At 55.2% G+C, this 24,194-nt stretch overlaps 2 protein-coding genes across 2 annotated transcripts in view; one reads left to right on the top strand and one right to left on the bottom strand.

Moving 5' to 3' along the window:
* The window catches only part of CORO6 (coronin 6), an 8,049-nt gene extending 4,889 nt beyond the window's left edge, over nt 1-3,160 (top strand). The window contains exons 6-10 of the mRNA XM_011990369.1: nt 925-1,029; nt 1,120-1,265; nt 1,591-1,648; nt 1,754-1,984; nt 2,072-3,160. Of these exons, the coding sequence (XP_011845759.1) occupies nt 925-1,029; nt 1,120-1,265; nt 1,591-1,648; nt 1,754-1,984; nt 2,072-2,197 (666 nt within the window). The 3' untranslated portion in view covers nt 2,198-3,160. The remainder of the gene's footprint in view (nt 1-924; nt 1,030-1,119; nt 1,266-1,590; nt 1,649-1,753; nt 1,985-2,071) is intronic.
* Nucleotides 3,161-24,194, bottom strand: part of ANKRD13B (ankyrin repeat domain 13B) — a 25,067-nt gene continuing 4,033 nt past the window's right edge. Inside the window, exons 2-15 of the mRNA XM_011990368.1 lie at nt 10,068-10,203; nt 9,835-9,959; nt 9,705-9,750; nt 8,949-9,092; nt 8,668-8,857; nt 8,522-8,588; nt 7,162-7,243; nt 6,284-6,348; nt 5,928-6,058; nt 5,661-5,818; nt 5,365-5,517; nt 5,100-5,263; nt 4,951-5,027; nt 3,161-4,555 (exon numbers count right to left, since the gene is read on the bottom strand). Coding sequence (XP_011845758.1) covers nt 4,327-4,555; nt 4,951-5,027; nt 5,100-5,263; nt 5,365-5,517; nt 5,661-5,818; nt 5,928-6,058; nt 6,284-6,348; nt 7,162-7,243; nt 8,522-8,588; nt 8,668-8,857; nt 8,949-9,092; nt 9,705-9,729 — 1,485 coding nt within the window. The 5' untranslated portion in view covers nt 9,730-9,750; nt 9,835-9,959; nt 10,068-10,203 and the 3' untranslated portion in view covers nt 3,161-4,326. The remainder of the gene's footprint in view (nt 4,556-4,950; nt 5,028-5,099; nt 5,264-5,364; nt 5,518-5,660; nt 5,819-5,927; nt 6,059-6,283; nt 6,349-7,161; nt 7,244-8,521; nt 8,589-8,667; nt 8,858-8,948; nt 9,093-9,704; nt 9,751-9,834; nt 9,960-10,067; nt 10,204-24,194) is intronic.

Below are 24,194 nucleotides of genomic sequence, written 5' to 3'. Positions count from 1 at the left end.
CAAGAGGCCCGAGCTGAGCGGGGAGCTCCCCGTTCAGGAAAAGCCTCCCTGCGACTCCGGGGAGCCAGCAGACACCCCTGCTCTAGGGATCGGCCTTTGAGCGCGCTTAAGGGTTCGGGATCGGCTGAGAGCCGCGTGCCTCCTGCTCTCTCCAGGCGCGGATGCTCTCCAGGTCAGGGGCCAGCCGTGGCCCCGCAGGAAGCTGAGTGCTTAGGCCCCTTTTGTCTCTTCCCCGCCTCCGCTCCTCCACCCGGGACACCCAAGTCAGCAAGCTGGTTGCTCGTCCCTCCATGCTGCTCAGAGCAGGCGGCTGGGTGATGTCCCTCCCTGTCTCCCCCTCCCCCCAGGAGAGGTTTGCGGCCCACGAGGGGATGAGGCCCATGCGGGCCGTCTTCACGCGACAGGGCCATATCTTCACCACCGGCTTCACCCGCATGAGCCAGCGAGAGCTGGGCCTGTGGGACCCGGTAACGCAGCTGGAGGCTTGGGGTGTGTGCCCCGGGGACTGGCATCACGGGAGAGTGGCCAGGCGCCCCCCACCCGCAGGGCATGCCCACCTGGACAGGACTGAAGGCTGCTGCCACCTCTGCAGCGCCTGCCATTCTCACACCCATCCCTCTGCCCAGTTTTGCTGCGTCGCGTGAAGGATCCTGCGCTGGCGCCCCCACCTGGTGATGCCGAGTCCCTGGGGGTGGTTTGCTGTGACTGCATGCGGCGCGCAGCGGGTATTTGTGCCCGGGAGGAGGAGCGATGTGCGCAGGGGAGGAGGAGAGACTTGCCCAGGGGAGGGGCCTGCAACTCTGGTCACTAGAGGTTTGGGGCATACAGTCTGGGAAGGCCAGGAAGCGTAAAGGGGCTTCTGGGGGTCCCGAAGTAGCACGGGAGGGTGGGGCAGGGCTGGTCACGCCTCCTGTACTCGGGCAGAACAACTTCGAGGAGCCAGTGGCACTGCAGGAGATGGACACAAGCAACGGGGTCCTATTGCCCTTTTACGATCCCGACTCCAGCATCGTCTACCTGTGTGGCAAGGTGCTCACGGCCGGGCAGGGAGAACACGGGGCTGGATGGAGATGTGGAGGGCCTTGTCCGGGCGCGCCCCTGAACCGACTGGCTTTGCAGGGCGACAGCAGCATTCGGTACTTTGAGATTACCGACGAGCCGCCTTTCGTGCACTACCTGAACACGTTCAGCAGCAAAGAGCCGCAGCGGGGCATGGGTTTCATGCCCAAAAGGGGACTGGATGTCAGCAAGTGTGAGATCGCCCGGTCAGCGGCCTTGGCCCCTCCCGAACGCTTGCCCGCCTCTGTCCCCTACTCATGTCGGGTCCTAGCCACGGGGCTTCCCCAGTAATGCAGTGCTTTGGAAAAGGGGGACAGGGGGATAAGACAGTTCTGTTTCAGTGCCAGACCCACTGCTCACTAGCCTTACATTCTCAACTTCAGTCTTTTACTATAGAACCAATAATGTGTGTAATGTGCAATATGCATGGTAGGCGCTCAGCAAGTGTTGGCCTCCAACCCCCTTGGTCTTAGACAGGAGAAGTTAAGGACGTGGAAGTCTGCGGGGGTGCTGAACCCTGCTCCCTTATAGGTTCTACAAGCTACACGAAAGAAAGTGTGAACCTATCATCATGACTGTGCCCCGCAAGGTGAGGGGCCGGGAGAAGGGTTGGGCAGGGCTACTAGGCGGAAGGGAGCGGAGCAGGCCCCGCACCCCTCTCACGCAGGTCCCCCTGTCCCACCCACCCCCGCAGTCAGACCTGTTCCAGGACGATCTGTACCCGGATACGCCGGGCCCGGAGCCGGCCCTAGAAGCGGACGAATGGCTATCCGGTCAGGACGCCGATCCCGTGCTCATTTCGCTGAGGGACGGCTACGTGCCTCCGAAGCACCGCGAGCTCCGGGTCACGAAGCGTAACATCCTGGACGTGCGCCCGCCCTCCGTCCCCCGCCGCAGCCAGTCATCCAGCGACGCCCCCTTGTCGGTAAGATCGACCCTGCTGCACCCTGGCCCAATCTACATCTCCCCCTACCGCCCCTATACGACACGGCCTCTCCGTCCTCCGCCCCAGCAGCAGCACACCCTGGAGACGCTGCTGGAGGAGATCAAGGCCCTCCGCGAGCGGGTGCAGGCCCAGGAGCAGCGCATCACGGCTCTGGAGAACATGCTGTGCGAGCTGGTGGACGGCACGGACTAGCCCGGCACGCCAGGCAGGCGGAGCGGGGCGGGGCGCGGCGGGGCGCACAAGCTCGGCCCCGCCCCAGCTATTGGTCCCGGACCCCGCCCTCTTGGGCTGGGGCCGGGGGCAGGACTGGGAGGGGAACTCCGCCCCTCGCGGGAGACCGTAACTCTTGGAGCACAGGGGAGACCCACGTCGGTCTGGCGGAGGCTGGACGGCGCGCCTCGTCTGGGACTCGGCTGGAACTGGCCTAGGGAGGTCTGGGGGGGGCCCAGCAATGGTGCTGCACGGCGAGGTGGTGTCCTCCTTTGTCCTCTGCCCAGGGCAGGGAAAGTGCTTAGTATTTACGCGATGCTTGGGGACATTGGAGCCTGAGCTTGACCTCAGATGGGTGGCGATTTGATGGGTCCCCCCAGGCTGGGGAAAATGACAGCGCTTCTCCTAATCAGCTCACTGGTTTCCATTACCCTGAGTGGTAAACCAGATGGGCGTCACCCCAGTTCTGCAGACACATACACATCCCGTTTGCTGCAGAGCCGGACCCAGTGGTTACACCCACAGAGGTCTGTGGTAGAGAGCTCTCTTCCTTCTTTCCAGCGACAGGGGCGAGGGCGGCTTCCTCGCGGCACCCCCGCGGAGAAATCTTGAGAGAAGTGGCATGAGAAATTAGGTTCATCACAAATACACACACACTGCCCCCAACCCTCTGCTGTTGCCTCTCTCAGAAAAACAAGACGTACTGAATGAAACATTTTACTAAGCGTTCAGTCTGTGCCTCCTGCACGGGTGGGAGTGAGGGGAACAAGACCCTCAGCCTCTGCAAATGCTACCCCCATGCTCCTGGGAGACCTGGCGATGCACTCCGGGGCTCAGGGCCCACCAGGCAGCCTCTTACCCTAGAGCTCTCCCCACTCTGAGGTTCAGAAGGACCCCAACCCACACCGTAGGCGTTCCCCCCAGTAAAGTCAGGTAGCAAAAGCCTCCGGTTTGAAGCCTCTTTTATTTGTGCCTCAGAATCAGTCTGGTGCCCCTGGCATCAGGGAAGGGGGTGGGAGGAACAGTTTCTCTTTGTTCTTTTCTTCCATCCCTTTTTGTGTCCCCTCTGAGCCTCGGGCTGAGCCGGGAAGGCCAGTCCCAGACAGGCCCGGGACAAGGGTGTGCGGTGAGCCCCTGCCCCTAGCGGGGTCTGTGCTTCTCTGGGTGGGTGAGGTGGGGCAGGGGAGAGCCGGGTGTTAGCACCATTGGATGAAGGGTTTTAGAGTCAGTCTCCGTGTGGGGGCAAGTGGGATGTACAACCACAGAGGCTAGCAGCAGCTGGTGGGAAGGGGTGGGGGTGGTGCCAGGGCCCTGGGCGAGCCCTTTGTGTCCAGTCTACTCGGGTCTAGTGCTTACCCAGCCCAATATGCTCCCCACTCTCTGAGGCACCATGAGGGAGTCAGGGCTTGCCCAGGCCAGGGGGCTACCTTGGACACACTCCCTGATCACCAAAAAAAAAAAAATGTGCCTTGGGGGATGGGACTCCAACTTCTGGCTGCCCAAGGAGAAGCTGGAACCACCCTGAGACCCAGGACGGGTGTGGGGGCTGGGGGAGCCGGGTACCCCGGTAAGTGCACTTGACGCTGAAATGCCGGGGTTGGGGAGGGGCTGGGCCCTAGACGTGCTGGTTTGTGTCTGGGACAAAGCAGCGACACAGCACGCGAGGAGCTCAGCTGCCCCCCAGGAGTGAAGAGCAGAGATGCAAAGGCTTCAGGGGCAGTGTCCTGGAGTGGGATTAGTGAACAGAAATGCGGACCGGCCACAAGGAGCAAGGGATGGGGACAGCGCTCCTCTAAGGATTCATCTCGCCCTCAGGACCGCCTGGCTCCGCCCCAGGACAGATCTGAGCCCAGGGGAGCGGGTTGGGGAATCAGCATACAGCAAAGCAGGGGAACCAGGCCGTGCCAGCTGCCTCCAGGGCCCTGGCCTGGGAAGGTACCCCGCGGCCATGCCGAATCCCTCCCCGAATCGTGCCTGCTGCGCTGCCGCACCGGCGAGGCAGTGGCTCCAGTCTCCAGCCGCCGCTCTGCAGGCGCGAAGGCCTAGGCTTGTCTGGCTCCTGGCCCTGGGCGTGGCGCGCATGGCGCAGGCGAGGGTCCCGGCAGGGGGCGCTACTGCTCGGTCAGTGAGAGCCTAAGGATGCGCTCCAGCTCCTCCTCCTCCTGGCGCGCGCGCCGCCGCCGCTCCTCCTGCTCCTGCGCCGACAGCTCCATCGCCAGCCGCAGCTGCTCGTCGTAGCTCCGGAACACGTGGCCGCTGGAACCTGGCCCTGAGCTGGGCCGAGGGCTGGGCACTGACGCCGGGGGCGCAGGCTGGCGCTGCGGCGTGGGCGGGGCGCTCCTGGGGGTGGGGAAGGAATGTCGCGGGCTCCCGGGCGCACCCACCCACCGGCCCAGGCCAGGACACGGCGTGGAGGCTCCAGGGCGGCCCAGGGCCACCACCCTCTAGTGGAGGCCGTCAGTCCCACGGCGTCCTGGCCCCCACCTGGTCGTGGGGGAGCCCAGCCCCTACCAAGTTCTCCCCGTCAATGCCTGGGGAGAGTCTGAACGCCGCGGTGAGGCCTCGATCCCTGCCCCCTGACTGCCGCCTTGGAGCCAGGAAAGAGTGGTGGCAGAAGCCATCCCGATACCAGAAGGGTCCCTGCCGAGGGCCCCGCGGGTTCTCCGGGCTGTGTCCTGGCTTAGGGGAGACAGGATCCTCTCCGGAGGATTCTCTCCGGCCCAGCGGGCACTGACCTGTCCTGTCGGCGACCCTCGTAGGACATGGGGTGGGTGCCAGGCTTGCTGTTGGTTAGCGCCTCCCAGATGGTGACCTGCGGGAAGGCATGGGCGTTAGCCGTGGCCGCGCCGCAGTCCCGTGGACCCGCGCGCCTGCGGAGACGCACCTGGTCATACTCACTGCCCGCCTCAAGCAGGCTCTGCTGGATGGCGAATTGCAGCAGGTCGTCATCGTCGTCCCGGGTCGCCGCCTCCCGCTGGCCGCCCATCACGCTGTAGCCGCGCGGGGCCTCGAACAATGCCGGGGAGATCTCGCAGCCGCGGCAGGAGGCTGGGGGCGCGGGGGCTGGGTCAGGCACGGCCGGGCGCGCCCCTCCCACCCACCCCGGGGAGAGCCGAGGGGCAGGCGTTCTCGCGGGGAGGGGGCCTCACTCGTGGAGCTGGAGCTGCTGACGCTGGAGGAGTCGCTGCCTGGGGAAGGCGTCTCGCTGCTGGGGCTGCCTCGCACCGATGGCACCGGCTCGTCACAGCCGTTGAGGTTCCCGAAAGTGATGCGTGCGTTGAGGATGTGGAAGATGGGGATTTCTGAGGATGAGGAAACCATCAGGCACCACCACCCAACCCCTCACACCTCAGCCTCAGCCCCGCCCCGCCCCGCCCCGCCCCAACCTCCTCTAAACCCTGGCCCGCCCGCCACGGGCTCAGGAGAAATGGCGGTGCAGTCTTACCAATCTTGACCGGGAAGCCAGGAGGCAGGCGCAGGGTGATGAAGTCCCGGAGCTTGGCAAAAAGCGCATTGCTGACGGCCATGAGATCAATGATGGGGGCCACCTGCTCACACAGGGACAGGGGATGCTCCTCACACAGCCACAGCTTGGCCTTGAACCTGCCCCCACCAGATCCCAAGGGGTGAGGGACACTGCAGGAAGCCATGGCCTCCCAGCATCTCCTGGAGCCCCAGTCCCCCACCCTCCCAGCACCGGCAGGGGCCTCACTTCTGTGTCTTGGTGGTCAGTTCCATGGGGCGGCCCATATCACGGTTGCCCAGCTCAAAGTTGGGGTTGAAGTATTCTTCTGCAGTGATGGCAGTGGGGTTGGCTTGGCTCAGAGTCTGAGTAATCAGGGTCTGTACCACATGGGGAGGGGCCCAGGAGCTCCCCTCAGTTCCTGATGCCAGGCCAGCTCATTTGCCATCACAGGGCCCCCGAGCTGTCCCCTCTGCCAGTGTGGCACGGACATGGCCTTGGGCATTGTGGAAAGGAGGTCCACATGGGCCATGCTAAGCCTCCCAAGCCGCCTCCTGAGCCACATCCACACCCCTCCACTTATGGGTACCCCTACACACACTCACCCCATTTTGGGGGCCCCCGTGCTGCTCAGCGATTCCCAGGAAGGACTGCAAAGGCGTCTTACAGCCTACAAGAAATGTGGCATCTCAGAGGACACTGTAGCTCCACACACACCTGGGCACCTCATCAGAGGTGACAGCACCCAAGACCTAGGAAAGAGGCTGCTTCCTGGGGTGGGGCCTGCTCACCCAACCACATATTCAGGCACCTTCACCTGAAGAGGACTGAGGGCTCCAAGGGCCAGGGGCCAGGGCCTCTGTGAGCACAGCTTAAAACAGTAAAAAGTAGGCCCAGGGCTCAGAAGCAACTTCCAAAAGTGCTCCTCTCCAGCTCGGTGACCCTGGACAGTAAAACGCCTTCCCCAGTAGGCATTGTAGGGTGTGCATGTGTGTGTGTGTGCTCTGCTTCAGGCACTTTCATAGGTATGACTTCATGTTGTTCCCCTGTGAGGTAGAAATTATGCTTTTTCACTTCGGACACAGTATCTGGTACCCACAGAATCAGGTGTGGCATCAGTGGGCATACAGAATCTATGGCAAGGTCCCCTGACTTTCTAACTAGGATATGTCCCACTGGACTAGAATGGCCAATAAATGGCATACATGGCATTTCTCTCCCCTCCCAAATTCAACACCGACATTAGTAATCACTTGCAGCATGCCTCTCCACTGAACCCAGATGAGTCCTTAGAATCTTCTTAGTACTCTAGGAAGCCACTATCCATCATTAGGGCTTGGCACCTGAATTAAAATCTATTGGCCTGAATAAAGCATCCAGGCTCTTGCTAGGATGCCTGTGGGAATACTGATGGAAGCATTGAAGTGGGAGCTGGTTCCCGCAATCCTGCAATACCTCTCCCCATCCACCTCTGCCTCATTACCTTTGACCTTGCCCTTGTGCTGTTCTGAAAGATGCTCTGTCCGTGTCCGGGTGATGAGCTCCACGTTGGATGCTCCATACACCTGGGGACAGATAAAGAAAGGGCTCATAGGCAGTTCTGGTCTTACCCTGTGTCTTACCCTCAAGGGCATTGGGATCACTCCCTGTAGCAAAGGGTCCTGGAGAGACTCTGCTCCAGGCTTTTGGATAAGTAAATATATGAGGTCATTTTTTCATTCATTCATTCATTCATTCATTCACTTATTCATTCAACAAACATTTTTTGAGGAGCCTTTCTGTGCCAGGCATTGAGGTAGGCATCAGGGATACAGTAAACAAGTCAGACATGATCCCTGGCCTCCTGAGACTTACAATCTCTATAAGGAGACAATAAAATGGAGTTACAACAGCATGGTCCATGCACTGGTGGGGGTAGCACAGAGGCCTTCCCAGCCTACAGAAGCAGGGGAGGCTTTCAGAGGAGATACCACACACAAAACCCAGGGCATTTGTTAGGTCCTGCTTTCATGTCATGGGCAACATAGGGGTCCCAGAGTAACAGGCAGAGCCTTTTGGGGGTTTTTTTGTTTGTTTTTTTTTCAGATGGAGTCTCTCTCTGTTGCCCAGGCTGGAGTGCTGTGGTGCGATCTCTGCTCACTGCAACCTCCGCCTCCCAGGTTCAAGTGATTCTCCTGCCTCAGCCTCCCGTGTAGCTGGGATTACAGGCATGCGCCACCACACCCGGCTAATTTTTGTATTTTTAGTAGACACGGGGTTTCACCATGTTAGCCAGGCTGGTCTCAAACTCCTGACCTCAGGTGATCCACTCACCTTGACCTCCCAAAGCGCTGGGATTACAGGCGTGAGCCACCATGCCTGGCCAGGAAGATTTTTAGGGATAAAGGCCTGACTCTAGGATCAGGCCAGCCAGGATCTGCACCCCAGCTCTGCCACTTAACAGCTGTGTGACCTTGTACAGGTCACAGAACCACTCTAAGCCTGTATTTCCTCATCATAAAATGGACCAATCATCCCTATTTCTTGGGATTGTTGTGAAGACTAAATGGGATGCCAAGGAAAGGACTCAATAAACATGCATAAAATGGGAATACTAATAGAACAGCACCTACCAGAATGGGTTGTGAGGATTAAGTGTGTGTGTGCATGTGCACATGCCCTGTGTATACATCCACACATCCATATAAAATACCAGAGCAGTGCCTTGAACCCAAATATAAGTGCTTGACCACGCTGCATTGCTTCTGCACCTCCAGGGCTGGGGAAGGGAGGCCAGAATCCCCTGCACAGCTTGCTGCAAACAAGAGTGCAGCTGGGCTGGCAGCTGGGAGCTGCAGCCTCACCTTAGCTTCATACCCATTCACCATCTCCGTCTTTTCACTGCGCCAGCCCAGAATGCCAGTCTTGTTCCTGGGGAAGCAGAGTGGTCCAGCTGAGGCAGGCACCCCACCGGGCTGGCTCAAGGTTGACCAAGGCCATGCCCACCCACCTCTCAAAGGAGATATTCTTGGTGTCAAGCTGCGTGGTGACGACAGGCGCGGTGAGCCGGCTCAGCACCTGTTCCTCAGTGGGCTGAGCAGCAGCCAGTAGCAGCTCCCGGTCCTGCCCAGCCAATGCCAGAGTCTCTGTGTACACCACCCGGCGGTCGTGGTCAATTTCCATGACCACAGCGCTTGTGTCTGCCAGCCACGGAACAGCACAGGGGGTTCAGGGGTGGCCTGGGGCTGCTTCCCATTGTCCCCACCCCGCCCCACCTCCTGCCTGCCTGACCTTGGCCCCTGAAGACAAAGCTGCGGTTCCCTCGCTGCCAGGTCATGTGGTCAAAGCCCAGGAGCGTGGTGTCTACCCTCAGGTTCTGGCCGCTCTTCCACACTTTGTAGGTGTCACTAGGGCAGATCTTGGACACCAGGGGCACTGGTGGAAGTGGAGGTTGGAGGTGGCTTTGACTAGTCTGGCCTACCCAGCCTGGGCCAGCTCAGGGCATGGGGTTTGGGATCCGTGTGGCCAGGAATGGGGGAGGGGACTGATGAGAGAGCAGCCTCTCCTCCGAAACCCCCTCCCTGGCCAATGTTAACCATACTCACGCAGAAGAGCAACCTGAGGTCGGGACGGGCGTGTTTCTGTCACCACTAAGTCCCTAGTGTCCACCATTTATTAATTCATTCACTCACTCTTTCATCCATTCTTTCAACAAATATTTATGAAACACCTACTGAGTGTTCCAGCCACTGGGAATACAACGGTGAAAAAGACAGGACTCCTGCCCTCTCAGAGCTTACCTTCTAGCAAGGAACGGCAGGTCATGAATACCGTAAGCAAATCATGACACAGTGAAGGGAATAATAATGGAATCAAGACAGTATCTGGGGCAATCTGGAAAGGCCTAGCTGAGGCGGTGGCCCTGAGCTGAGCTAAGGGATGGAGGGAGCCACTGGAAGAGCTATGAGAACACATTCCAGGCAAGGGAGCAAGTGCAGGACCTAAAGTGCGAGAGAGCCCAGAAGCGACCTGCTGCAGCCCGCTTACCCCAGCTAGTGAACTCCCATTTCATCTCCACGTAGAAGTCCTGGGCCTGGAGGACGAAGGGGAGAGAGGCTAAGTCTGCACTGGAGAAGGGCTCAAGGGCTCCCATGGAGGCTGAGAGGCTGGGCCTCACCTTGCGCAGCTTCTCCAGGAGCACGGGGATGCCCGCCAGCCGCTTCACCACCCGCTGGTAGTCCCGGTACCGCAGCACCAGCTGCACCAGCTCCAGATCCCGCGTACTCACAGCCTCCTGGAGCACTGGGGGAGGGGGAGGCAAGGTCACAGGGCAGGATCCTTCAGCCAACCATAGGTCTATGATGATGGGGAGGCCCTGGCTGTGGGGCTGGGGTGAGCAGGGCTGCACACCTGTCCAGCCGCTGCGATTCTCCCTGCCCACGTCTGCGCCGTGCGCCAGGAGCACACGGGCACACTCAAGGTGCCCCAGCGTGGTGGCCAGGTGCAGGGGAGTCCGGCCGCGGGGATCCAGCTGCTCGATGTCCACCTGGAGGAGGAGGGAGTGGAAGATATAGCCCCAGTCACTTCGGAGACAGCCCTCCGGAGCCCGACAGCCCTGGAACAGACAGCAACCCCCAACCCCTGCTGGAGCTGCTCTGCCTCGCCAACCTCACAAGGCAACGGAAAGACAGACACTATGAGCTGGGGTCAGGTGGATGCAAAGGGGCTTAGAAGACAGGACAGAAAGTAACTCTGGAAGGCGGAGGGCCTTCCCTCCCTTCCTGTCCACCAAGGGCCCCTGGTTGGGTCCTCTCCTCCAAGGCCCAGTGGCCTGCCTGCCAAGAATAAGCCTGGGACTGAAGTGGGGTGGCAAAGAGGCTGTTGGCCAAGGAGCTCACCTGGGACCAGACCTACCCTAGGGGTCCCAAACCACCTTCAGGAAGGGCTACCAATTTAGATCGCTGACATTATCGAGTGAGGTTTAGCAAACAGTTAGAGTAATAGGAATGAAATAACAAGTCCACGGTATTCATACAATTTCACAACCAGGTCATGTGCATGTGGGACACTATGCATTAAAATTTGTACAAATCCTATAGTTTTGTGAATAACATGATTACATTGCATGAGATTTTTGTTGTGTGATAAAAGTGTTAAAAGCTTTGTTTTGTTGTTTTGTGTGTGTGTGTGTGTGTGTGTGTGTGTTTTTTGAGACGGAGTCTCACTCTGCTGGCAAGGCTGGAGTACAATGGCGCGATCTCCGCTCACTGCAACCTCTGTCTCCTGGGTTCAAGCGATTCTCCTGCTTCAACCTCCCGAGTAGCTGGGATTACAGACATTCGCCACCATGTCTGGCTAATATTTTGTATTTTTAGTAGAGATGGGTTTTCACCATGTTGGCCAGGCTAGTCTTGAACTCCTGACCTCAGGTGATCCACCTGGCTCAGGCTCCCAAAGTGCTGGGATTACAGGTGTGAGCCACAGCGCCCAGACAAAATCTTCTTCTTTTTTTTTTTTTTAAATTGAGACAGGGTCTCACTATGTCGCCCAGGCCAGTCTCAAACTCTTAGGCTTGAGCAATCCTCGTGTTTCAGCCTCCCAAGCAGCTGGGATTACAGGCTTCTGCACCTGGCTTAGAAAGCATGTTTGTTAAACATAAGTTTTGTTTGTTTGTTTGTTTTTTGAGACAGAGTCTCACTGTGTCACCCAGGCTAGAGTACAGTGGTGAGCGATCTTGGCTCACTGCAACTTCCACCTCCCAGGTTCAAGCGGTTCTCATGCCTCAGCCTTCCTAGTAGCTGGGATTACAGGTGGGCGCCACTATGCCAGGTTAATTTTTGTATTTTTAGTAGAGACGGGGTTTTGATATGTTGCCAAGGCTGGTCTCCAACTCCTGACCTCAAATGATTCGCCTGCCTTGGCCTCCCAAAGTGTTGAGATTACAGGCGTGAGCCACCGCGCCCGGCCTTAAACGTAAGTATTTAAGTATATTTCAAGAGTCTAGGACTTCTAGTTAAGAACAGTGAACTGACAGGCCAGACACGGTGGCTCACGTCTATAATCCCAGCACTTTGGGAGGCTGAGGCGAGCGGATCACCTGAGGTCGGGAGTTCGAGACCAGCCTGACCAACATGGAGATACTCCATCTCTACTAAAAATACAAAATTAGCCAGGCATGGTGCCTGTAATCCCAGCTACTCAGGAGGCTGAGGCAGGAGAATCGCTTGAACCCGGGAGGCGGAGGTTGCAGTGAGCCGAGATCATGCCATTGCACTCCAGCCTGGGTGACAAGAGCATAACTCCGTCTCCAAAAAAAAGAATAGTGTACTGACCACATGCATGTAACTCCCTCCTCTCCTCCTCAAAACTTGATTAGAATGCCAATAAAAAGGCTTCAACTTCTATCATAATAAATGAAATTACTCTCCCACCATAAACAATGAGAAAATTATTGCTGCAAAATATATGAAGGCCGGACACAGTGGCTCACCCCTGTAATCCCAACACTGTGGGAGGCAAAGGTTGGAGGATTGCTTGAGCACAGGAGTTAGAGATCAGCCTGGGCAACATGGCAAAACCCCATCTCTACAAAAAACACAAATCAATTAGCCGGGTATGATGGCCTGTGCCTGTAGTTTCAGCTACTCGGAGCTACTCGGTGGGAGGATCGCTTAAGCTTGGGAGGTTGAGGTTGCAGTGAGGTATCATCACACCTCTGCACTCCAGGCTGGGTAACAGAGTGAGACCCTGTCTCAAATACACACACACACACACACACACACACACACACTCTCTCTATATATATATAGAAAATATATGTAAAGAGAAATAACAGTTTTTAGAAATCCAGAACTGTGATCCTTGAAATAAGGAAAATGAAAAAGCTGAGCTCTGTAACATCCCTGGATTTCTGCCTGGAGGAACATTCCAGACTGTAATTCAAGGAGGGGAAGCCCGAGCAGAGCATGGTGCTCTTCCTGGGTTGAGAAGATGGAGACAGGAGTTCAGGGAAGCCAAAGTACTAAAAGTTGCAGCAGAGCACAGTTCTGGAAAGGAGTAAACTACTCAAAAAATTCCAGAAATCCGCACAGGGGTCTCTTCGAGTTTTGCTGGATACTAAATTACACATATGTATAGTGAAACTCAGTAATACCATGCAAAAAGGAGCAATAAAATGGTAAATTATCAGAGCTCACCAACGGCAGGGAGATAATCAAGCTCCAGCCTCCTAGAATGCAGAAGTATATTTAATCAGACCCCAGAAGGGTTATGCCTTAGTAGTAGAGCTAAACTATCCCTAGAGAAAAGGCTCACCTAGACCCACCCTAACAAGTTAAAAATTAGCCTCAGGCTGGGTGCAGTGGCTCATGCCTGTAATCCCAGCACTTTGGGAGGCAGAGGCGGGCAGCTCACGTGGGGTCAGGAGTTCAAGACCAGCCTGGCCCAAATGGCGAAACCCCATCTCTACTAAAAATACAAAAAATTAGCCAGGTGTGGTGATGGGTGCCTGTAATCCCAGCTACTCAGGAGGCAGAGGCACGAGAATCACTTGAACCCAGGAGGCGGAGGTTGCAGTGAGCTGAGATTGCACCACTGCACTCTGGCCTTGGTGACAGAGCAAGATTTCATCTCAAAAAAAAAAAAAAAAGAAAAAGAAAAGAAAAATTAGCATCGAAGGCCAGGCATGGTGGCTCATGCCTCTAATCCCAGCACTTTGGGAGGCTGAGGCAGGCAGATCACTTGAGCCTAGGAGTTCAAGACCAACCTGGGCAACACAGCAAAACCCCGTGTCTACAAAAAAATACAAAAAATTAGCCAGGTGTGGTAGCATGTGCCAGTAGCCTCAGCTACTCAGTGACTGAGGCAGGAGGATCCCTTAAGCCCAGGAGGTTGAGGCTGCAATGAGCTGAGATTGGGCCACTGCACTCAAGCCTGGGTGACAGAGGAAGACTCTGTCTAAAAAAAAAAAAAAAAAAAGCCTCAAAAAGGTCAAGCTGATTTGCAAGTAATTTACCTAGTCTGCCTGAACAAAGCCCAACACTCTTTAAAAGACAATAACAAATCCAGATGCTTAACATCATATTTACAATGTCCAACATTCAGTTAAAAATTACTAGATACAGCCAGGCACAGTGGCTCATGCCTGTAATCCCAGCACTTCAGGAGGCCAAGGCAGGCGGATCATGAGGTCAGGAGATCGAGACTATCCTGGCTAACACGGTAAAACACCGTCTCTACTAAAAATACAAAAAATTAACTGGGCGTGGTGGTGGGCACCTGTAGTCCCAGCTACTCGGGAGGCTGAGGCAGGAGAATGGCGTGAACCCGGGAGGTGAAGCTTGCAGTGAGCCAAGATGGCGCCGCTGCTAAAAGAAGAAGAAGAAAATATAATCTATAATCAGGAGAAAAATAACTTCATAGAAACAAGACCCAGAAGTGATAAAGATGATAGACGGCTCAATATACTCAAGAATTTAAAGAAAAACATGAAAAAGATGTTCATGAGGAGAGGAATGAGAGGTATAAAAAAGAAGCCAGTGGACCATCTAAAGATGACAAGTACAGTAACTGAAATGAAAAATTCACTGAATGAAAATAACAGCAGATTAGATACTGCACAATTTTAAAAATCAGTGAATTTGGGCGGGCGCGGTGGCTCAAGCCTGTAATCCCAGCACTTTGGGAGGCCGAGGCGGGTGGATCACGAGGTCAGGAGATGGAGACCATCCTGGCTAACATGGTAAAAATACAAAAAACTAGCCGGGCGTGGTGGCGGGCGCCTGTAGTCCCAGCTACTCGGAGGCTGAGGCGGGAGAATGGCGTGAACCAGGGAGGTGGAGCTTTCAGTGAGCCGAGATCGCGCCACTGCACTCCAGCCTGGGCGACAGAGCGAGACTCCGTCTCAAAAAAAAAAAAAAAAAAAAATCAGTGAATTTGAAGACAGCAATAGAACTTTCCAAACTGAGGAGAAAAATAGTACTGAAAAATAAAGTTGCCTGGGCTTTTATAGTCCCAGCACTTTTGGGGAGGCCAAGGCGGGAGGTTGGCTTGAGTTCAGGAGTTTAAGACCAGCCTGGGCAATATAGCGAGACCCTGTCTCTACAGAAAAAAAACCCCACTTTTAAATTAGCTGAGCATGGTGGCAAGCAGCTGTAGTCCCAGCTCCTCTGGGGCTGCGGCAGGAGGATCCCTTGAGACCAGGAGTTTGAGGCTGCAGTGAGCTATGATCACACCACTGCATTCCAGCCTGGGCAATAGAGCAAGACCCTGTCTCTATGGAGCCTCATAATCGGTAAGACATTATCAAGCACTCTAACATACATGTATTGGAATCCCAAAGGATGGAATAAAGAAGTAGGACAAATAAGACAAATTTAGAGAAACAGACCTGGTATGGTGGCTCATGTCTGTAATCCCAGCACTTTGGGAGGCCAAGGTGGATGGATCACAAGGTCACTTCAACACCAGCCTGGCCAATATGATGAAACCCCGTTTCTACTGAAAATATAAAAATTAGCCAGGCGTAATGGTAGGCACCTGTAGTCCCAGCTACTTGGAGGCTGAGGCAGGAGAATCGTTTGAACCTGGGAAGGGGAGGTTGCAATGAGCCGAGATCGTGCCACTGCGCTCCAGCTTGGGTGACAGAGGGAGACTCCATCTCAAAATAAATAAATAAATAAATAAATAAGAAAGAAAGAAAGAATGTCCAAAATTTTTCTAAATGTGATAAAAACTACTATGGTGGGTTGAAGAATGGTGCCCCTCCTAAGACATGTCCACATCACATGCTGACCCTCAGAGCCTATGAATGGGACCTTATATGAAAAAAGGGTCTTTGCAGACATAATTAAGGATCTCAAGACGAGATAATCCTGGATCACCCAGGGGGCCCTAAATCCAATGACAAGTGTCTTTCTAAAACACTCAGAGAGGTGAGAAGGCCATGTGAAGATGCAGGCAGAGACTAGAGTTCTGCAGCCACAAGCCAAGAGGGTTGTGGCCTAGTCACCAGAATCTGAAAGAGGCAAGGCAGGACTCTTCCCTAGAGCCTTTGGAGGGACTGCCACCCTGTCAACATCTCAAATTTGTACTTACGTCTCCCGAACTGTGAGAGAATTTTTTTTTTTTTTTTTTAGATGGAGTCTCACTCTGTCACCCAGGCTGGAGTGCAGTGGCGTGATCTCGGCTCACTGCAAGCTCCGCCTCCTGGGTTCACACCATTCTCCTGCCTCAGTCTCCCCAGTAGCTGGGACTACAGGCACCCGCCACCATGCCTGGCTAATTTTTTGTATTTTTAGTAGAGACGGGGTTTCACCGTGTTAGCCAGGATGGTCTCGATCTCCTGACCTCATGAGCCGCCCGCCTCGGCCTCCCAAAGTGCTGGGATTACAGCTGTGAGCCACTTCACCTGGCCAAATATTTGTTGTTTTAACTCACCTAGTTTATAGTAATTTGTTGTGGAAACTAATACCAAGATAGAGCCACAGAACCAAGAAACTCAATGAACCCCAAGTAAGACAAACACGAAGTAAACTACACCAAGGTCCATCATAATCAAATGCTGAAAACTAGTGGTAAAAAGAAAATCCTAAAAGCATTCAAAGAAATGAGGTCTATTATGTATGGAAGAACAAATACAGGAAATATTACATTCTTCATATCAGAAACTATGCAAGCCAAGAAACAATATAATGAAATCTTTAAAGTGCTGGGGGAAAGAACAAAAACAAAAACTTTCAACCTAGAATTTTTTTTTCCCTCTAATCCAGTCTGACTGGTATTGACCTAGAATTCTATACCCAGTGAAAATATTCTTCAAAACTGAAGAAGAAATAAATATGTTGGCAGACAAACAAATACTAAAAGAATGTATTGCCAGATGTGCAGAAAATGTTAAAGGGAGTTCTTCAGGTGGAAAGAAAATGATCCCAGATGGAAACCTGAATCTGCACAAAGGATTGAAGAGTGCCAAAAAATGTTAAATGTATAAGAATGTCAGGAGACAGGCACAGTGGCTCACGCCTGTAATCCCAATACTTTGGGAGGCTGAGGCACATGGATTGCTTGAACCTCGGAGGTGGAGGTTGCAGTGAGCAGAGATCGCACCACTGCACTCCAGACAGGGCGACAGAGAGAGACTCTGTCTCAAAAAAAAAAAAGAGAATGTCAGGCTGGGCACAGTGGCTCATGCTGTAATCTTTGGGAGGCCGAAGTGGGCAGATCACTTGAGCCCAGGAGTTTGAAACCAGCGTGGGCAATAGGGTGAAACTCCATTTCTACTAAAAATGCAAAAATTAGCTGGGTGTGGTGGGGGATTCCTGTAATCCCAGCTACTAGGGATACTGAGGCACATGGATTGCTTGAACCTCGGAGGTGGAGGTTGCAGTGAGCAGAGATCGCACCACTGCACTCCAGACAGGGCGACAGAGAGAGACTCTGTCTCAAAAAAAAAAAAAGAGAATGTCAGGCTGGGCACAGTGGCTCATGCTGTAATCTTTGGGAGGCCGAAGTGGGCAGATCACTTGAGCCCAGGAGTTTGAAACCAGCGTGGGCAATGTGGTGAAACTCCGTTCTACAAAAAAATACTAAAATTAGCCAGGCGTGGTGGTGCATGCCTATAGTCCCAGCTACTGGGAGGCTGAGGTGGGAGGATCCCTCCAGCCAGGGAGCCGAAGGTTGCAGTGAGCAGAGATCATGCCACTGCACTCCAGCCCAGGCAACAAAGCCAGACCCTGTCTCAAAACAAAAAAAAGTCAATAAAATATTTAAAACCCACAAGAATAAAGAGATGCCAGCAGATGGGAAACTTCAACACACTTAAGAACATGGAAAGTGGCTAGGGCCTCACCAACTGACTTAGGGGAGCAGAGGAAGCCGAAACTAAAGCAGCCACAGAGGGAAACGTCCGTGTAAAGAGCAAGCCAGATAACCCCCCAGGCCCCCCTGAAAGGTGTAGGTAGGACCCGCAGGCAGTGGGGAAGGCAGAAGTGGAGGTGAGGCTAGAGCTGAGTGCAGGGAGGCTGGTTACAATTCAGAGCCCCCTCGTTCCCTTTCCAGCCTCATTAACCCCTTCCTCACCACAGGACACCAGGGGTTTATTCTCTGCAGAAATTGGGCATGAGATGCTCTGGACTCAGGGGCATTGGTCACAGCAGAGGATGAGGTATGGTGCTGAAAGCCAGTGACCCGTGAAACCGCAGCCCCTTCCCTGCCTGGGTCCTGAACTACTGGCAGCCAGGTCACACCACCACCACCCTACCCACCCAAGCAAGAAGTTGTCCCAAAGACCTCAGAATACAAACATCTGGTGACCCTACAATGAACAGGCCAGCCTGCCACCTGATCACCTTACAGTAGCACCCACACATCCCTGAACTCCACAGCCCCATTCTTAAATATGATCCAACAGCCAGGAGAAACTGGACACTTGATGAAAGCTTCCCATGTGAAACAAACCAAAACATACAAATTAGATGCTAAGAACCCAGAGGAAATTCTCTCGATGCAGGGAATAAAAGAAAACTCTTCGGGGGAAAACAGTAATTTACATCCTCAGGAAAATATAAAAAGATCACTGAATCCATGAAACAAAATGGGACAGCCTGGCTTTCCATGATGTCTCCTGCCCTTTCTCTTGCCTTCATTCTGGAAGTGATTTTCTTAACTTTTCCTTGTTTTCTGCATTCCTGGACAGCTGCACCTGCCCCGTAAACAGTAAACATCACCTGAATTTACTTCATTTTCAGGTGGAAAAAAAAAAAAAAAAACAACTTTGAAACTGTCTTTATCTCCTCTTTTTCCCGCACCCTCCACATCTAACCTATCAGGAAAACTTGTAGGCTCTGCCTTCGAAACAGACCTAGAAGCCTCCCAGTTTCCACCACCTTGCGGCTGTAGCCACCCCATCTCTCACTGGCAGCCCCTCACTGTCTTTTTGCTGCTCCCCTTGTTCCCAAGCTCTATTGTCCACCTCACCTATGGCAGCTAAAGTCATCCTGTGAAGTGTTACTCAGGTCCTGACACTCTTTAGTTCAAAATCTTCCAGTGGCTTCCCATCGTAGTTAGCAGGGAATCCAATGGCCCCAGACTTCTCTTTGAACTCATTTGCTCCACCCTTCGCCAACAACCTTCCCTGGAACATTCTCCAGGGTCCTCCAGAGAGCCCCAAGGCTCTCTCTGTCCCTTCACTCAGGCTGCTGCTCAAATGTCACCTCCTTAGAAAAGCCCACCCTGATAGCCCATCTGAGGTGACAGCTGCTATGCCTCTATCCACTGCCCAACCAAGTGTGCCTGTTTAGCACCTCCTGCACCTTGAACAAAGCCCCATCAGCCAGGTCCCTGTCTGCTTTGTTCACTGCTGGTTCCCCACTCCCCAGGCAGCACTTGGCACATAAATATTTGCTAGACAAATGCATAGAGTACTAGGCTGAGGGGGCACGAGGAGGGGAAGGTAATTAACCAAGAAATCATTGCAGAAGTATATTGTTTATGCACAGGGGGCTCAGGTCTGTAATCCCAGCACTTTGGAAGGCCAAGGTAGGTAGATCACTTGAGCTCAGGAGTTCGAGACCAGCCTGAGCAACACGGCAAGACCCCACCTCTACAAAAAAATACAAAAATTAGCCGGGCATGGTGGCACCTGTAGTCCTAGCTCCTTGGGAGGCTGAGATGGGAGGATCACCTGAGCCTGGGAGGCAGCAGCTGCACTGAGCCATGATCACACTACTGCACTCCAGCCTGGGTGACAGAGTGAGAACCTATCTTATTAAAAAGAAAAAAGAAGAAGAAAGAGAGAGAGAGAAAGAGAGAGAGAAGGGAGGGAGGAAGGGAGGGGAGGGGAGGTGAAAGGAGGGGAGGGGAGGGAACTATATTGTTTATAATTAGGGAGGTAAACGACAGGAGTGTTTGAAGTGGTCACCTCTGGGGAGGTGGGAGAGGCGGAGCAAGGAGCACCGCTTTTCATTACGCATCTTCTATCAACAGTTAAATATTTTAAAGCATGACCGTGAACTCCTTTGTTAAAAATGAAACATTTTAAATAATTTAAGATTATTTATATAATTTTTATAGCCTTGTTCTGACATTTCTTCATTTTTCAATGTACTGGGAGCCTCAAAAAAACCAGTGGGCCTGGCCCCTGTTGGCCTCTGAGCTGTGGCCCCCCACAGAGAAGGGGAGCACTGTTTACTCTTGTCCTGTCTTGGTTGGGCTAGACCCCCCGGCTTGCAACCTGGGTGGGGTCTTGAGCCCTGCAGAGGGAGTGGGAGAGGGCCACAGGACCCGAGCTGACTGGGGAAGTCTGGAGCCTCCCGATGGCGCTGTGCTGAGCCATCCAGGCCTCCCAGCCCTGCCCCACATGCCGCAGCCACTGCAGCTAATAAGGCCCTAGGGAGCTGGCAGGGTCCCTGCCTCGCCTCAGGGCTCCAGATGCTGCCTCCCTCCCACTCAGGTGCCTCAGCTCCAGGCCCCAGAGACAGGATGGCACTCCCTTGCAGACATGGTGCCCCTCCCCAGCCCCACACCTCAGGAGTGCTCCCCAGCGCGCCTCCCCAGGGAGGCCTGGATGGCTCAGCACCCCATGCACCCCATGCAGAACCCCAGGCACTCAGCCAAGCCCCAGAGCAGCTGTCCCCACAAGCCCAGAGTGCCACCTGCAGTGCAAGTGGCACCTTGCCCTGGACCCAGGTAGGAGAATTCATTAATCTCCTCAGCAGAGGCCTCCAGCTTCTCCTCAGCAGAGGCCTCTAGCTATTTAATTGCTGGAATGAAAAGGTTTCCCATGAAACCCAACACCCAGCCCTCCCCACCAAGAGAATGGAGATTCCTTATCCCAGCAGGCCTCAGCTGGTGTCAAAACCTGGGGTCTTTGGAGTTTCGTAGCTGGGGCTCCCTGGGCAGAAAGCCCCCCGGCCTCCACTCAGGCACACATACCACACGCTAGTACACACAGGTACCATACAAATACACACCCATTCGCTCATAGGTACTCACGTGTGCCCTTAAGTGTACGAGCACACGCGTGCCCAGCTGCCTTCTGGCCCTGCAGGAGTCCACTCCTGTGTAACGAGTGTGTGCGCTGCCAGCATATTTGCACAGGAACACCCCTCACACCCACGTGCACTAGCAGGGTACTTTCCAAACTCCTTTAGCATGAGCAGAATCCTTTGGTTAAGGGAAGTATGAAAAGCATACACCTAATGTATGGACTAAACATGGTGCTTGCAAGGAAGGTGAGGGACGCAGAGCCTGTGCTCAAGGCCATGCCTGCTTAGCCCCTTCCCCAGCCCACCCGGAGGAAAGCAGGAGTCTGGTGTGGTCGTTACTTGACCTCTCTTGCCCAACGTGGGGGGCGGGGCAGGTCTGCCTGAGCTCATTCAAGGGGAGGCAGGCAGGATGTGTCCTCAAGCTGCATAGGAGGCCATGGGCTGTGGGGGCTGCACCCTGGACTTCTCCCTCCATGTCGCCCCTCCCATCCTGCCCGTGCAGCCCCTACCCCTCATCCCAGAACACATTGATTTTTGGTTTCTGGGGTTTGCGGCTCCCTCTCCTGAGCTTCCTAGCTTACCAACTGTGGTGATGCCTCATATCCAGGACTGCCCACTGTAGGCAAAGGGAGGGGTCTGAGGTGCTCCCCGCCCATCCCGGGCCCCACAACCCATCTCCCCTGCCTCTAGGTCAGAAGAGTGAACAGGGAAAGCAGGAAGCAAGCCCATGGTGGAGAACGCCCCAGGGAGAAGGAAAATGTTTCTCTGGGACCACAGTCTGCCCACTTCAGGGTTCTGGTTGCCAGGGGCAGAATCCTGCTCCCCAAGCCCAGCCTACACATGTCCCTCCCACGGGAGCTGCACAGGCTAACCCTTCCCCCTGCTCCCACCCCAGGGACTCCAGATCTCGTGACTCCAGAACCAGGGCCATGCCCAGCTGGCCATGCCAGGCAAGGGGGAACTGGCACATTCCCTGGCCTACAACCCTGTCCCCCTTGACCTGGCAGGGAACACGCATGGCGGCAAGCAGGGCACCGCGCCGGCATCACAGCACTGCTGGGTGCCCCTTCCCTTCACCAGGCACCTCCTATCTGCCTACCACTCCCTGCTTCCAGCCTCCAGCAGAACAATTAGAAAAAGCCCATTAACCTCCTCTGAAGGTGGCCATGCTGACCCCCTCCTCAGCCAGCTGCACTGCCAAGCCTGCCCACAGAGGGCCTCTGCGGGGCTTTCTTGGAGTGAAGAAGAGGCAGCTCTGCCAAGCCAAGACCAGGGAAACCCAGTTTCTGAGTGCTTGAGGAAAGCCGAGCTGTTTCCGTGGCGGCTGGTACCAGGGGGACGAGAGGCCAGGGACCCCGGCTGGGATGCCAGGGTTCCACAGTGCTTTTATCATGATGTTAGGTGGCTGTCCCCAGGTCCCCCTGCAGAAAACAGAGCCTGGTGCCCTGGGGAGTAGGCAGCGTACATCTGGATACAAGCCTCACTCTGGGCCAGTCCTCGAAGGGGGAGACAACCAGGGAACTCTCCCACCCACACGGAGTGGCATTCCCCTTTTTGGCACGCCCGAGGGAAGGAGAGGACTGGCCTGGCTCCTCTGTGGTTGAACAAGGGTTAACCTCCACCAGTGCCCTATATTCCCCCTGGCCTGCATCCAGGGCAGGCAGTGTCCATTTCAAGGAGACATTAACTCACTGGGGCAGGGGTAGGGGTGAACCTGGGACCTTGTTTCTGAGGCAGCCAGAGGGGTGGGAGAGAGAAACACATGAGCAGCCCCCAACACCTCTACCTGCAGCGGCTCCAGTGCCCCCCACCCCAGCAAGATGGCCACCCACTTCAGGACTATCAGCAGAGAGGCCTGCTGGAGAAGTCTTTTCTCCCAGGGCATTCTGCCTCTCTCCAGTCTCTGCAGTAAAAGGACCACCCACCCTCAGGCAAGGGAGTGGGACTGAGGCATTCTGGAGATTCAGCATTTTGCCTAGTGATCCCTGGACCCCTGGGAAGTTCTTCCCACATGAGGCTTGTCTTCTTTTGCTTTCAGAAAAGGAAAGCAGAGAAGAGCCAGCAGAGGGTGGCTGGCCTTGTCTTAGCACTCTGCACATCACCTGGAATTCCCTGTTCATACTTGCTTCACCAGAACAGAGACTCCTTGAGGGCAGGGGCTGGTGCCCTGTTTGTTCATCTGTTTCCCGGGGGCACTGTAACCCACTCTCTTTAACAGGCCTCTCATGGCTGCAGAGCACTGCCTTTATGATAAATAAACAGAGACAGAGTCTGAGGAGTTCAGTCCAAGGAGAAACTTGGAGAGTGCTGGCGTAAGCACAGGTAACAGGAAGTGGTCACCCAGACCCGCCCAGAGGCTTGCAGGCACAGGTCACTTGGATATTTACAGGGACTGCCATGCAGAGCTGGATGCCGTACAGGCCTCGGAGCTGGTTCAGCGTGGGACTTCAGAGACACATCCTGATCCCCAGCCTGCTCAGTCTGATGGCCTGCCCTCCACCTCCATGCTTCCCTTGGCGATTGCACAGCTCCTCAGACTGAACTTCTCCTGACTCAAGAAGTGGCCCTCAGAAGGTAAATTCCCACAGCAGGCAACTGCGCTAACCACCCCCAGCCCATGGTCCCAGGGTCTCTGACCCAGACTGAAACTGGGGTTCTCAACCTGCAGCAACCCATGGGGCCTGGGCCCAGCTCTGGCTCCTGCTGCCCACCCTGGAGGGGGGGGCATCTCTGCCATGAGTGCCTACCTGTGGCCTGGGTGCCAAGGGCAGAAGTGGCAATCTGTGACCTGTGCCTGCCTTTGTCCTGAAGCATGGCCAGAAGACATCCCCCTTTTCCGTTTTCTTGGAGACCACTGCCCAGCCCAAAGCTGGTGACCCACGTGGTCTTACTGACCAGCAGAAACCAGGGAGCCCACCTCGTGTGCAGAACCTCAAGTCCTTCCAGCAGCCAGGGCACCCCAGCTTCCTCTGCGCCTAGAAGCCAGGCCCCAGCACCAGAGGGCAGGAGAGCGCTTTTCAGCACCTGGACAAGGCCCTTGGGGCCTCCCAAGAGGGTCTTTCTCCACTCCCCGTTCCTGAGCTGGGGCTGGGGTCTGAGGGATCCAAGGATCTGCTCAGTTTGAGAGCTAAAAGAGAAAGCGCTCACCGTTGGGGAGAGGGCGCTGGGTGGGGCTGGGATGCCTGGGAATGTGACACAGCCTCTTCCCCATCCTTGACCTATGGCCCCCTCCCCACGCAAGCCTTTCCCACCTCCGCACCCTCATTCGGGAGGTGTCGCTGCTCCACTGACTGGGGCGGACTCTCCCACCACATGGAACACCGACCCAGCCCGCAGCCCCTCCCTGCAGCCCTCACTGCCCCGGCGGAGGAGGGGCACAGTGGCCCCTACCCCCATCCAGGAGGGTCCGAAACACGTGTGGTCCCGCCCGTCCCGGCCAGAGGGGAGTGGGCAGGGCCCGCTCCCATCACCCTTTCCCGGTCAACAAGCACAAAAGCCGCGGCCGCAAACAAAGACGCGCCGCAAACTCGCCGGGGAGGCGGGACAGCCCGCG

This window comes from Mandrillus leucophaeus, unplaced genomic scaffold (genome assembly GCF_000951045.1).
Source record: "Mandrillus leucophaeus isolate KB7577 unplaced genomic scaffold, Mleu.le_1.0 Scaffold379, whole genome shotgun sequence".
Lineage (NCBI taxonomy): Eukaryota > Metazoa > Chordata > Mammalia > Primates > Cercopithecidae > Mandrillus > Mandrillus leucophaeus.
Note: the sequence above shows the minus strand (reverse complement) of the source record. Positions and strands in the feature narration are given on the sequence as shown.